Source organism: Taudactylus pleione, unplaced genomic scaffold (assembly GCF_031769625.1).
Source record: "Taudactylus pleione unplaced genomic scaffold, aTauple2 ptg000026l, whole genome shotgun sequence".
Taxonomy (NCBI): Eukaryota; Metazoa; Chordata; class Amphibia; order Anura; family Myobatrachidae; genus Taudactylus; species Taudactylus pleione.
In genome coordinates this window covers 19,389,270-19,401,285 of record NW_028284428.1, presented here as the reverse complement: position 1 = coordinate 19,401,285, position 12,016 = coordinate 19,389,270, and the positions used below count along the sequence as shown (strand labels likewise).

Here is a 12,016-nt window from a genome sequence, read left to right as displayed (position 1 = left end):
CACATTTAAATTGGTACCTTGTTATTTTCAATCATGTACTCAAAGCATCCGTCACGAGCAACATACTGTGTATGCGGACTATTCCAATAAATTTCAATATCTTTTAAAGAACATAAAATGGTGATGTTTGTTGGTGGATTGAATACTTCTGTAAAAATGATTAAAAGTTATACATATTATCATTAAAACATATCAGTTGTTATTGTTGTTATTTGAGTTTAAGAAATTGAGAAATTGCTTATCAGCCTTATGGGGAGATGTATTAAACCTTGGAGATAGATAAAGTGTAGAGATATAAACTACCAACCAATCAGTTCCAAACTGTTTACAATGTTACAGGCTGACAGTTAGGAGCTGATTGGTTGGTACTTTATCTCTCTCCAAGGCTTAGTACATAGACCACTTTAATCATTTCATATTTTACAGTTACAGTTCATTATATTATAGTGATATTTTTGCCGGGGTCGCTAGTGGCCACTCACCAGCGGCTGGCTGGCAATTCTTAGTCTAGGGGGCAAATGCAATAAAGTGGGTAAGCAGATGGCAATGGCAAAATGAACGTGGAAAAAAACTGCGTGGTTTATCTAATATGAATGTGGTTTAAATGTGTAAAGAAATATATGAGGGTGGTTCAATAAATAAGGTAAAATGACCTCTCATTGCGTAAATTTATTAAACTCGTACATATATGTAGAATCAATAGAATAGCCTTGGTGTGAAGGATGTTGTGCACAGTACCCACTGAGATATTCAGTTCATCAGCAATATCACTAACTAGAATGTGTTTGTCCTCCTCAATCAGACCTTCAATGCTGCAAAAATTGTCATCTGTGGTGGACATGCTTGGCCGGCCAGATCGCTGCTCATCTTGAATGTCTGTCTTGACGTTAATAACGGCAGTGCACCAAACCCAAATCTGGTTCCATGATACACCTTGACAAGATGGTGATGAATTTCAGCTGCTGATGTGCCCCTTAGACACAGAAATCTGATCACACTAAGCACCTCAATGTTTTATCATGTTTCCACCAGCCCCGTCATCTTACAACTGATGTTGGGACAGTTTTACTGATATGAGGTGGAGTTTAATGGGCATGAGGGGAATATCTGACCCAACCGGAAATTAGAATAAAATAGAAAACATTACACATGAGAGGTCTTGTTACCTTACATACTAAACCACCTTCATGTGAAAAATCATTGTCGAAGAATTATAATCAAAAGCATCGCATCCAGCCCTATCTGACAAACAGAGACTGTCCTAGTGACTGATATAAAATATAGGAAGAAATATACAATAATATAATACAATATACAGTTGCTAAGATTGTAGAATTTCAAAATATAAGCTTAAGAGGTAGCCCCATGGCCCAGCCTGCCCCAACCTCTCACCCTAGCTCACCTCTGCTCTAGCCCATCCCCTGAACATGTCCTGCGGCTCCCTGCAGTGGGAGCTGCATGATGGAGACAAGACACACCATCCATAATTATTAAATAGATTATTCTGTATTGTGGCAATTCTATCCTTGTAAAACTTCACCATCTTTTTCTTTAAACATATTACATGAATGGCATAGTTGTCCTCATTTTAAACAATTTGCAAGATCACTTTGCTGTTGGGTTGCTGCATCTAAGAATGTCATGCAAAGATGCTTGCTACTTTTTATTGTATAATATTTACACTTTTTTTAAAAATTGTAGATTAAATATTAACTTATAATGCATGGAGCAGGGGTAATTGTACAGAACAGTTGGTCAATCCAGAAAAATAGGGTCAAATCTTTAACCACTTAACTGACGTGGTCATATGGGATGCAAACGTTGTGCTTCAGCTGACAAGGTGCGACCGCATCGCCCTGCTGTGTTCTTTAAGAGGAAATTTGTTCTACACATGTGCAGAATGGATCTCCTCTAACTCCCCAGACTTTCCTGTAGACCCAGCAGTTTCTGACCGGTTTTGCTGGCAAAACCATCAGTTAAGTGGTTAAAACATGTGAGCCTGGAAATTAGGGGGGGTTGGCAACTATAATGATGTTATATACGGGTGTGGTATATGCTGTTGACATAATGTTTGGCATGTTGACATTGACTACATCGACATTCATCATGTCGACAATGATGAAATGTTGATAAATGTTCCTGATGGTCTAGTGATGAGTTACCTGGTACGTTGAGTATGAAGGCTACAGAGGTGTCTTTCAGGTCTGATGTTGACGCCATTATGACATTGACGCCATTCCAGCTCATCCTGCAGCGATTCTAGCGGTGTGTATCCCTACCCTCCCCCTAGTGCATAACCCTAACCTCTCTTCCCGCAGCCTATCTCTAACCCTCCTCTTAGTGCCTAATCTTCCCCTCCCATAGCCTAAGCCTAACCCTCCAGTCTGTAAAGAATGTCAACATTTTACAGCATTGTGAACTTGCTGACATTGTAATGTCGACAGTTCAACAAATTCAATATCATAACTGAAGATATTGTAATGAATGTCGACATTGTAAATGTCAAAATAAATACTGCATCCCAATATATATATATATCAATACCAGAATACATACATTTGGTTTTGTTTATTTTTCGCAACAGTATACTTATTTTCTTATAACGAAATTGTTTTAAAAAGTTGTTCCAAGCTTTTGAAATTAAAATGACATCTCTCATTTTCTACTTAATAGTGTTCTCAAGTAGCTACGTATGTACCCTCCCTCCCAAGAAAAGAAATAGCCCTAGGTGAACTAATCATGATAATTGAGATGGTTCTGAATGTGGTTTAAACTCAGGTATACTGTGTATTGCCCAATGTGGGAATGATTATATAGTAATTACAAATTATTTTTGGAGTAACTATTTCACAGAAAAATGTTAAACTTGCTTTTAGTCCTAAATAAAATGACTGGTCTTAAAGTTATCTGCTTTAAATATCCACAAATATGATTAACTTGTTAGCAGCAGATAATTTAGGACATTCTACAGGCATGCTAAATGAAAACAGAAGATTTTTATTAGTGGCAAATGTAATTTACTGCAGCAACACAAATCTCATCCAAAAGTCAGTTTGAAGTTTTGCCTTTTGTCTAATTAAAAATAACAACACTCGGTAACAAGTTAACAAAAGTGCATACAGTACATTAGTTGCAAATTAGCAGTAAACAATCATATTATAACAAAACTCCATACTGTACCTTGTTCTGCAGGTTTAAAGCAATATTCCTGACTCTCAAGACCTGATACCTGGAAAAGGATGGTCACAGGATTAAAAAAATCTAGGTCCAAAGCATGTAATGTGCAGCTGCCCGTCCTTTTCAGCTCATATATATATTGCTGGCAATATTGTTGAGGTTTGTTTTCTTGCCTGCAGCAAAAATAGAAGATTGAAATAGAAGACTAAAATGCTATAAGCTTAATACACAAGTTAATTAAAGTATATATACTAGTCTTACTTATACTTACATTAAGGAAAGATTGTACACGGCATCACCTTGTACATATGTGCCAAAAGTCCATTCACATATCATAGATGTGTTATAAACCCTGCAAGAAATATTTTCTGCCAATGACCTATTTCTTTCTGTGAAACGTCACAAACAGTATGTATTAGATTTGCTTTAATATTGCAATGAAGAAATATAATTAAAAAGCATCAATAATCTTATTAACTTGTCTTTAGTGTATGATTTTAATGGCTGCAAGCAGCATTGATGACGTCTGTTAAAGAAAACTGTATAATAATATATATGGGATGAACACATTGGTTTCTATCAACATGTTAATACTTTATACTGATCATTAAAAATAAGAAATAAAAAAGTAAAAAAAAATAAATAAATCTTAATAATGATTTGAGTGAGAAATTGTTACAGTGGTGACCATGAGCTGCTAAACAATTTCCTAGAATAGAGGGAACTGTAACAACAGATTGAAGATAAGATTATGCAGTCTCTTTTTCAGAGAAACATTACAGTGGTGTGGCTAGTTGCAAACAAACGTAAAATTAAACTGATGTTTTTATATCAGTGCCCCTACTTATTGCAGCTAAGAAAAGTAAATGGGGTGGCACTGAATACCCAAATACAAAATTAATGATTAAGTGAATTTACTATTTTCTGTGAAGATCCTCAATCAACAAATCTGACACTGTAGAAAATGTATAAAAAACAATAGTGCATTACCCTAGGCAAATTTAGCACCCTAGAATCCATAAAATGTGAAAGGTGATTTTTTTTTCTTCTATATAGCTTAGAGATAGTCTTCCGATGGCCAGATCACACACCCCCTTAAGGCAGATAAAATAACCTTACTTGAAATATGAACTTTAGAGCTTATTGGCATATCTTTAGAATCCTTTGCTCTCATACAGTAAGATGAATTGCCCATGGATATCATAAAAGGAGAAAGTAGGAAAATATGTAGTGCCACACTGTCTTACTATGCAATTAGTTTAATATACAGGTTTCCACATACATTTAAAATAAATTGAAGGCAATAAAATCACATATAAAATTGGTTGGAACGCCAGAACTATACTCAACAAAATTACAATAGCCAAATGGATATCGGTCCTTTCTGCTAAAGTAAGATTCGCCACCTCCGTTCTGTCTTCCTGGATGGAGTTAAATTCTGGATTCCCACCAAACACCTTGATGCATTCGATATTAAAATGTTTTTAAAGGGCCACTGAGTGGGTGACTGGGCTTCCTCTATTTATATACACATGTAACCAATCAGCTAAATCAGATTAAAATGAATAAATTCAGGTGTCTCCTATTTTCTCCATTCTAAAAACGGAATGCGTTCCAACTTCATTCCACCTCGGAATTAACAATGCCTTCCATATGTGTTTCACTCACCATGCCGAACATGGAAGTGAAGTACAGTATAGTGCTTCTTATAGAGGACCCCATTGATCAAAACTACATCCAAATGCTTTACATAAACAAAACTTATATTTTAAATATATATATGCATACTTATTAACACATAGAAGGGAAATTTGAAGACAATACATTATTATATATTAATGTATATAGACATACTGTAATAGTTCATTCAGTATATAAACAATTTACACATCAAAATGTAGTGACATAAAAGTATGAATATTAACACAATCTTCCGGCATAAACAATGTGATGAGTAGATGATATATTTGTTATTTTTTTCTTTCCTTAATTGGAACGTTCCACATCATGTCAGTATAAATCCAATGATTTTTCATATTATTAATGAAAAAGAAGGAAAGAAGAATTATATTGCAGCAATTCACCAAATTTCGTCAAAGAAACCATTTTAGCTCAAAGTCTGAGACAAGACCAGCCGGAATCAAGGTGTTAAGGACCTGATTCAGTATGGATCGCAATTGCGATCGCAGCTGTGAAAATATGCGAATGCTTGCCACAGCTCATCCAGCATAGAGACGCCCACTGCTGCTTTCTTACATCCGTACTACCTCGCACTTCTGTGTAAACATCGGTAACATCGACGTACATCAGCCCGTCACGCACATTTACAGCAGGTCTGACCAGCCACAGAAACTGCAAGTCTCATCGCACGCCATGACTACTGAAGCTGCGAGCAGTCGGTAATTTATGCATGCCCATGCAAGGGCGTTCAAACGGACAGGCATCTACGTGATGTCAGTGCGATCGCAGCACATGCACAGTGCGGCTTATACGCATGCGTAATGGCTAACAATCGCTCCATCTGCATACGTAGTTGCGATCACTGTTGAATCAGCCCTAAGTTGGCAGATCCACTTCATTGCGGCTGCTCCTAACTGAGACTCCTGGTTTTATGTTTTTCCAAACAATGTTGTTTATTTTTAAAATGGGTAGAAAGAGAATAAACCCAAAGCTCTTTTTCTATATTGTTTAGATTTTTTGACATTCTTAGTTGTTTTACCTCTGTCATAGAGATTGCAGGTACAACCGATTACCTAAAGCACTTTTTTTTATATTGCGATAAAGCTCTCCCTACGTTTCCGTCCGCAGTCTTCTCACTATATTTTTCCCAAAAATACAGGGAGAAGATGCCTGCACATGCTACGACCAGCTCACCATACCCCTTCCACCATGACCTCCCCCTGGGACCCCCGACTACCCTCCTCATTTTCATTTACCTCTGGTGATCGGTGCTCCAGTGATGTCCTCTGGGGCTCCGGACAGATGATCTTCTGGCCTGCACTGTGACCCTGGTCAGCTGTTCTATGCAGCAGCTGACCAGGGTCACAGTGTAGGAGACCAGCTGACCAGAGCCCGAGAGGACATCACCGGAGCACCGATCACCCTGGATGCAGGTAAGTTTTTTTATTACTTTTTTTTGCAGTGATCAGCTTGTGGTCTGTTTAGACCACACAGCTGATGACTGGAGCACGGCTCCCGTCTCTGCTCTGCCTATCAGAAAAACCTTGGATAACGCCATCTCACGGGGAATCCTGATTACTTCACTTGGGGAGCAGCCCAGCATCATCGGAGATTCTGGGCTGCCCCTGGAGACTGGGCTGTCAGCACTGTCGGCTCCTCTTCTATGGCAGAAGCCTAGTGCTGCAGGAGAATGTCACACTGCAGCACTCGGCTTCTGTCACGGCAGAGAAGTCAGCATTTTGGTGTCACTGCCTCTGAGAGTGACACCCAGGTGCAGCCCCCACCCCTTGCACACCCCTCACGATGCCACATTGATTAGCAATATATTGCGAGTGCATCGGTGGGTGTGTATCAGGTCAGCCCTGCAGCACAATTGATGCAGATATATATATGAAAGGTATACTGTACTGGTGCATCTGCATATGTGTATAGGCGGCCCGCCGACCTTCCGTACACTTGCTGCAGGGACCACCCACACTGACATCTCAACAGGGCAGACAAATTTAAATGCCCGCCCACTTGTGATGTCAGTTCAGACATATCGAGCAGCTGATTGGTAAGTGTGTATAGATTACCAATTGTCCACTCTGACGGCGGATCAATCTGCTGACCGATCCATTGTCAAAGTGTGTACTCAGCATTAAGTCTATTCAAAGATACCCGGGCAATAAACCAAAATAGTTCCAGAACCAGATTTCAAAGACAGTATCCTGCATACCTGTTACTGATAAGCATACCAATTTGAGCGTATTTACTCTTATGACCGACTGTCATTTGCTCCCATACATTACCAGGTTTTCATTCCAACCAGCCAGATTGGACAGATATCTGTGTATAGTGGATGCCCAGCTTTAACTTTGGAGAGAGATAAAGTGGATGGAGATAAAGTACCAACCAATCAGCTCCTAACTGTCATTTGCAGGCTGTGTTTGATAATTGACAGAAGCTGATTGGTTGGTACTTTATCTTCGTCTGCTTTATCTCTCTCCGAGGCTTAGTACATAGGGCTCTATGTCTGTAAGGAAACACTCAATATGGATATTGGGCCTGATTCAGCAGAGCACACTAGTGCACTACTGAATGCAGATTCCCGATATTCGGGAATCTGCGCATGCGCCAGACCCTTACTGCGCATGTGCAGTATGGGTCTGCGATGTTGGACGGAGTTCGGCAGCAGACTGTCAGCGATTGACAGTCTACTGCCATTTCTGGGCGGGGAGGGGGCGGCGACGCCCTACATTTCTCAAAACAGAGGCATGTTGCTGCCATTGGCGGGTAGTAGAGAGGCCAGAATCTCTGTCAGGTGATGGAGCTTTCCTGGCCTCTATCGAGCATCTTCGATGGCCGGTTTGAGTGACCCCGTGGTCACTAAGCCATCTGATGGATGATCCGATTCTGCCTCCAAGGACCCAGCTCATATAAATAATAAATGCTGGAGGCGTGACGCCTCCTGCTGCATTACCATATTACAGCTATCGCAGCTGCTACCATGTTATCATGTGTTTGCCCGAATGTGCATTCATGGGAGTATTTTGCCATTTTGACAAACACGGGAATTTACTAAGGAGCCCGGGGCTGGTTATGTTTACACCATCGGGAAACATGATTCTGACAAACTCAGGAGCTTGGTAAATTCCCGAACTTCTTTTAAAAAAAACTCCCAATTCTGATTGTTCCTACCTGTGTTTAAAAATGGGCAGGACACGATTCTTAGTAAATTTACCCCACATTATGTTATGTGTGTTGTATAAACTGTGAAGTATTTCTTTTCAATTAAATATTCTCACTGACATAGACTACATCTAGCCCCAATTTATATAAATGGTGTAAAGAAAGGTGATTTTCCCAAAGTAAAAATCACTACCCTCTCCGAAATATATTTGTACTTATTCAACTTGAGAATATTTATTTTCTTTATATGTAAGAAAGAGTATATGGTATTCTACATTGCCTTACCATAAGCAACACACCTTTCTGATGAAAGGTCTTCACACTTATTGCTGTCTAGAACAGGAATCACCTTGAGACAAATAGCTGGAGGTTCTTTGTTAGGTCGTTTCAAGATTATTTCTTCGCCGCATTCTATTATCTGGAGAACAATTACAGCCATTTTCAATGAACTCTTTAATGCAGTATGAGTTTGCTCTGTATACATAATTACAATTGTATAAATGTTTAGGTACAGTATGTCATAGCTTTAACATCAAATAGAAAACCACTTGCCTTATATGGAAAACTAAAATATACAATATATTTATAGTTAGATTAAGAACTGAATTGCACTGGTTTGTTATAATTACACAACTTCTTGGTAACTCTTAACATAAATTAAAGTCGAGGATGCCTCTTATCATCTAGAATTCAGTAAACTCGATGGTTTACACACAGTTCTGATGTTGAATGTTTGGCGTATGTACAGGATTTGTACTGCTCATTTTCTGATCACTGACTGCGATGGCACAGTCACAGTCCCTCCTAAACAACAGCTTGATTGACATACTGCAGCCATATTGGGGGCATGAAAAAGGCGGTGATGGCCAGTGTTCTCGAAATGGGGGACGTGTCTGACCGGTTTTCAAAGTGTGCTGAGACCAGGGTCTGCCTCAAATGACCTGTGTGTAATTGCACATGAGACCGAACGTCTCACCACTTCTGGTGAAGAACCATATCAGAAAGCAATATAAATGACAGAAAAAATATGTCTATTAAATACATACCTTCATATACGTAAAGGAGTCATGAATCTAAAGCCCAATAGGACAAAAATCAACAGCCGCCATCACTTCTTGCAGGCCATCTCGTCCCATGTAACACCTAAACATTCATGCTGTAGATTGCTGTGCATCTGATCTTATGCTCTAAAGTCCAGAAGTGGAGTACCACAGTGGCTTAGAGGCTGCTGACTAGGACAAAAGGTGCCTAAATGCACCTTTGTCTAAAACAACTAATGTTTATAAATAAATCAGCTTACTAAAGTACAGTATACAGTCACAAGGACTATTGTACCATTACTACAAAAATAGTGTATAGACAAACTGGAAGTGAGGCACAGTGACATCACAAATGCCAGATATTCATACCAATTACACTGCAAACATATGTATAAAGATCACGGAGATCAGACTACAATCTGCCTAGAGAAGAAAACCCATTAATCCTTATATTAGCTAATATTAGCTGTTTCTGCTTTGTTTATCTCGTCAATGCAAGATATGGACCAATGGTTTCTGATGTAAAAGGCTGTACCATAAAAAAGTGCACACTAAGGGGTAAATTTACTAAAGTGAGAGTTTTTAGAAGTGGAGATGTTGCCCATAGCAACCAATCAGATTATACTTAACATTTAACTAGCACCTACTAGAAGATAATAGCTATAATCTGATTGGTACTATGGGCAACATTTCCACTATTAAATACTCTTACTTTAGTAAATTTACCCATAAGAAGTGGATAAAAGATAATAGCTATAATATGATTGGTTGCTATGGGCAACATCTCTACTTTTAAAAACTCTCACTTTAGTACATTTACCCATAAGAAGTGGGTAACTACATTTATTCTGTTTATGCTATGGTTGGGGTAAGACTGGGAATATATAGAGCAAAATTAGACAGGGAAAATGTGAACAATGTCATAACCAAACTGAGAATGAGGTGGATATTTTGGTATTTTGCTCATCGCTAGTATACAGCTACAAATGACTTCCATTCTCTAGTCACCATTATAAAGTCATGCCTGTATGTAAATGCATAATATCTTACCTCAGTCTCATAATTCCATGTTCCAAATGTTTTCATATAGATCTTATATGTAATGTGATCGAGGATTTCTTTAGGAACATCACAGTCCCAAGACAAAACTATATATGATTCTCTAAATTTCACTGATAGGTTTGCTGGATGGTAATGTACTGCTTAAAGAAAAAGTAAAGAGAGACATCATTAGATTCTCACAGCTATATTATCTTACTTTTAATTCTTTATAAAAATTATTTAGAGAAGTTAAAAAGGGATGTAGCCAATATCCCTGTGGTCAGGATCCCGATGGTCAGATTACTGGCTCTGTAATCCCAACAGTGATCAGAATACTGGCTCCGGCATCCTGACTGTCAGAATCCTGGTGTGAGTATTAGGGTTAGGGGTTAGGTCTAGGGATAGAGTTAGGCATCAGTGGAGGGTTAGAGTTAGGCTGCGGGAGGGGAGGGTTAGGATTAGGCTGCGGGAGGGGAGGGTTAGGATTAGGCTGCAGGAAGTGAGAGTTAGGGTTAGGCTGCAGGATGTATGTGTTAGGGTTAGGGGAGGGTTAAAATACTTCTCAACATGCGTCAGGATTTTCACTGTTGGGATTCTCACTGCTGGGATCCTGTACCCAACACATTAAAAAAGTGTAACTATTGTAGCACCATTTGTGCATATTGTGCATTTGTGAGAAATAAATCAGGTAGAACCGGGTTCTGGAGCTGCTGTATACATGTCTTAGTATCAGACTGCATAACCAATTTGGCCACCGGGAGGAACCAGAGACCAAACAAGTATGAGGTCACTTCAGTGACCTACAACAGGTATGTCTACACATACTGTATGTCTGCCCAAAAACACCTGACTTTACAGTGAAGCCCATAGAATTGCAGAGAAGAAAGGAAGCATCTGAGGAGTATTTAGGTAGCTGCAAAATCTGTTTTTTCTCAAACTGACTTCCTCAGAGTTGAAATAGGTGTTGGCCTATACTCTAAAAGGAAACCGTTTGTACATTAAAGCCACAGTTTAAATGGATAATTTCAAACTCACAAAAGAAATGTGTACTAATGGCAGGCCCAGTGTTTCTTCACTCTCATGACTAATTTGAGTTACAAAGTATATTATTATATAGAGAAAAGCAGGATTAACCACTTTCCTGGTGTGGTCGCATCAGATACGACTATGGCAGGCTGGACTTTCCCTGACATGCTTACATATGATGCGGCCAATCAGAAATGCCCACTGGGCAGCTGCTGATAGCTAATTTTCCAGAAGCCCCCAGTTCAGATTGACCTCTGCAGAGGAGCATCTGCCCGGGAAATATAAACAACAGATAGTGCTGACCCACTGTATACAGTACTTGGCTAATGCTCTTCTCTGCAGCCACAGGAAAAATGTAACCAATGTTTATTCTTCCCCAGCAGCTTCAGAGAGAAGCAGCCAATGGAAAAGAATAAACATATCAGCACCCCAATGTGTTACTTTCTCTACCACCAATATAGCAAATAACTGATATATAGGAAATATCACCCCCCCCCCCTTCCCCCTCTTAGTCATACCAGTTCATTTGATATATTGCACAGGCAAACTCTGCCCCTGTGATATATTGTTCACTGACCAGCTCTCATATCAGAGAAGGACCCCCAAGCCCCAGATCTCTTGTAGTCTACAACTGCACAAGCGCAGTAGTAAATATCAATGTTTATACATATCAAAATTAATATTTTAATTTTTTCATGCATCATTTTTATTTTATCGATTCAACATCAATCAATATTATCGCTAGGGAACCGATTGGGGATGGCCATTGACCACTGATGGTCTATGGTCAATGGCAAGTAGGCTTTTTCTATCGATGGAATGGCAATGATGCAACACCATCAATGGCATCATCCCAATATTGAGAAAACATAGGTGGCACC

At 39.2% G+C, this 12,016-nt stretch overlaps 1 protein-coding gene across 1 annotated transcript in view; it reads right to left on the bottom strand.

The window, feature by feature from the left end:
• The window catches only part of LOC148539252 (granulocyte-macrophage colony-stimulating factor receptor subunit alpha-like), a 79,485-nt gene that overhangs the window by 17,717 nt on the left and 49,752 nt on the right, over window positions 1-12,016 (bottom strand). The window contains exons 2-6 of the mRNA XM_088451522.1: window positions 10,119-10,270; window positions 8,314-8,446; window positions 3,449-3,566; window positions 3,181-3,350; window positions 18-148 (exon numbers count right to left, since the gene is read on the bottom strand). Coding sequence (XP_088307648.1) covers window positions 18-148; window positions 3,181-3,350; window positions 3,449-3,566; window positions 8,314-8,446; window positions 10,119-10,270 — 704 coding nt within the window. The remainder of the gene's footprint in view (window positions 1-17; window positions 149-3,180; window positions 3,351-3,448; window positions 3,567-8,313; window positions 8,447-10,118; window positions 10,271-12,016) is intronic.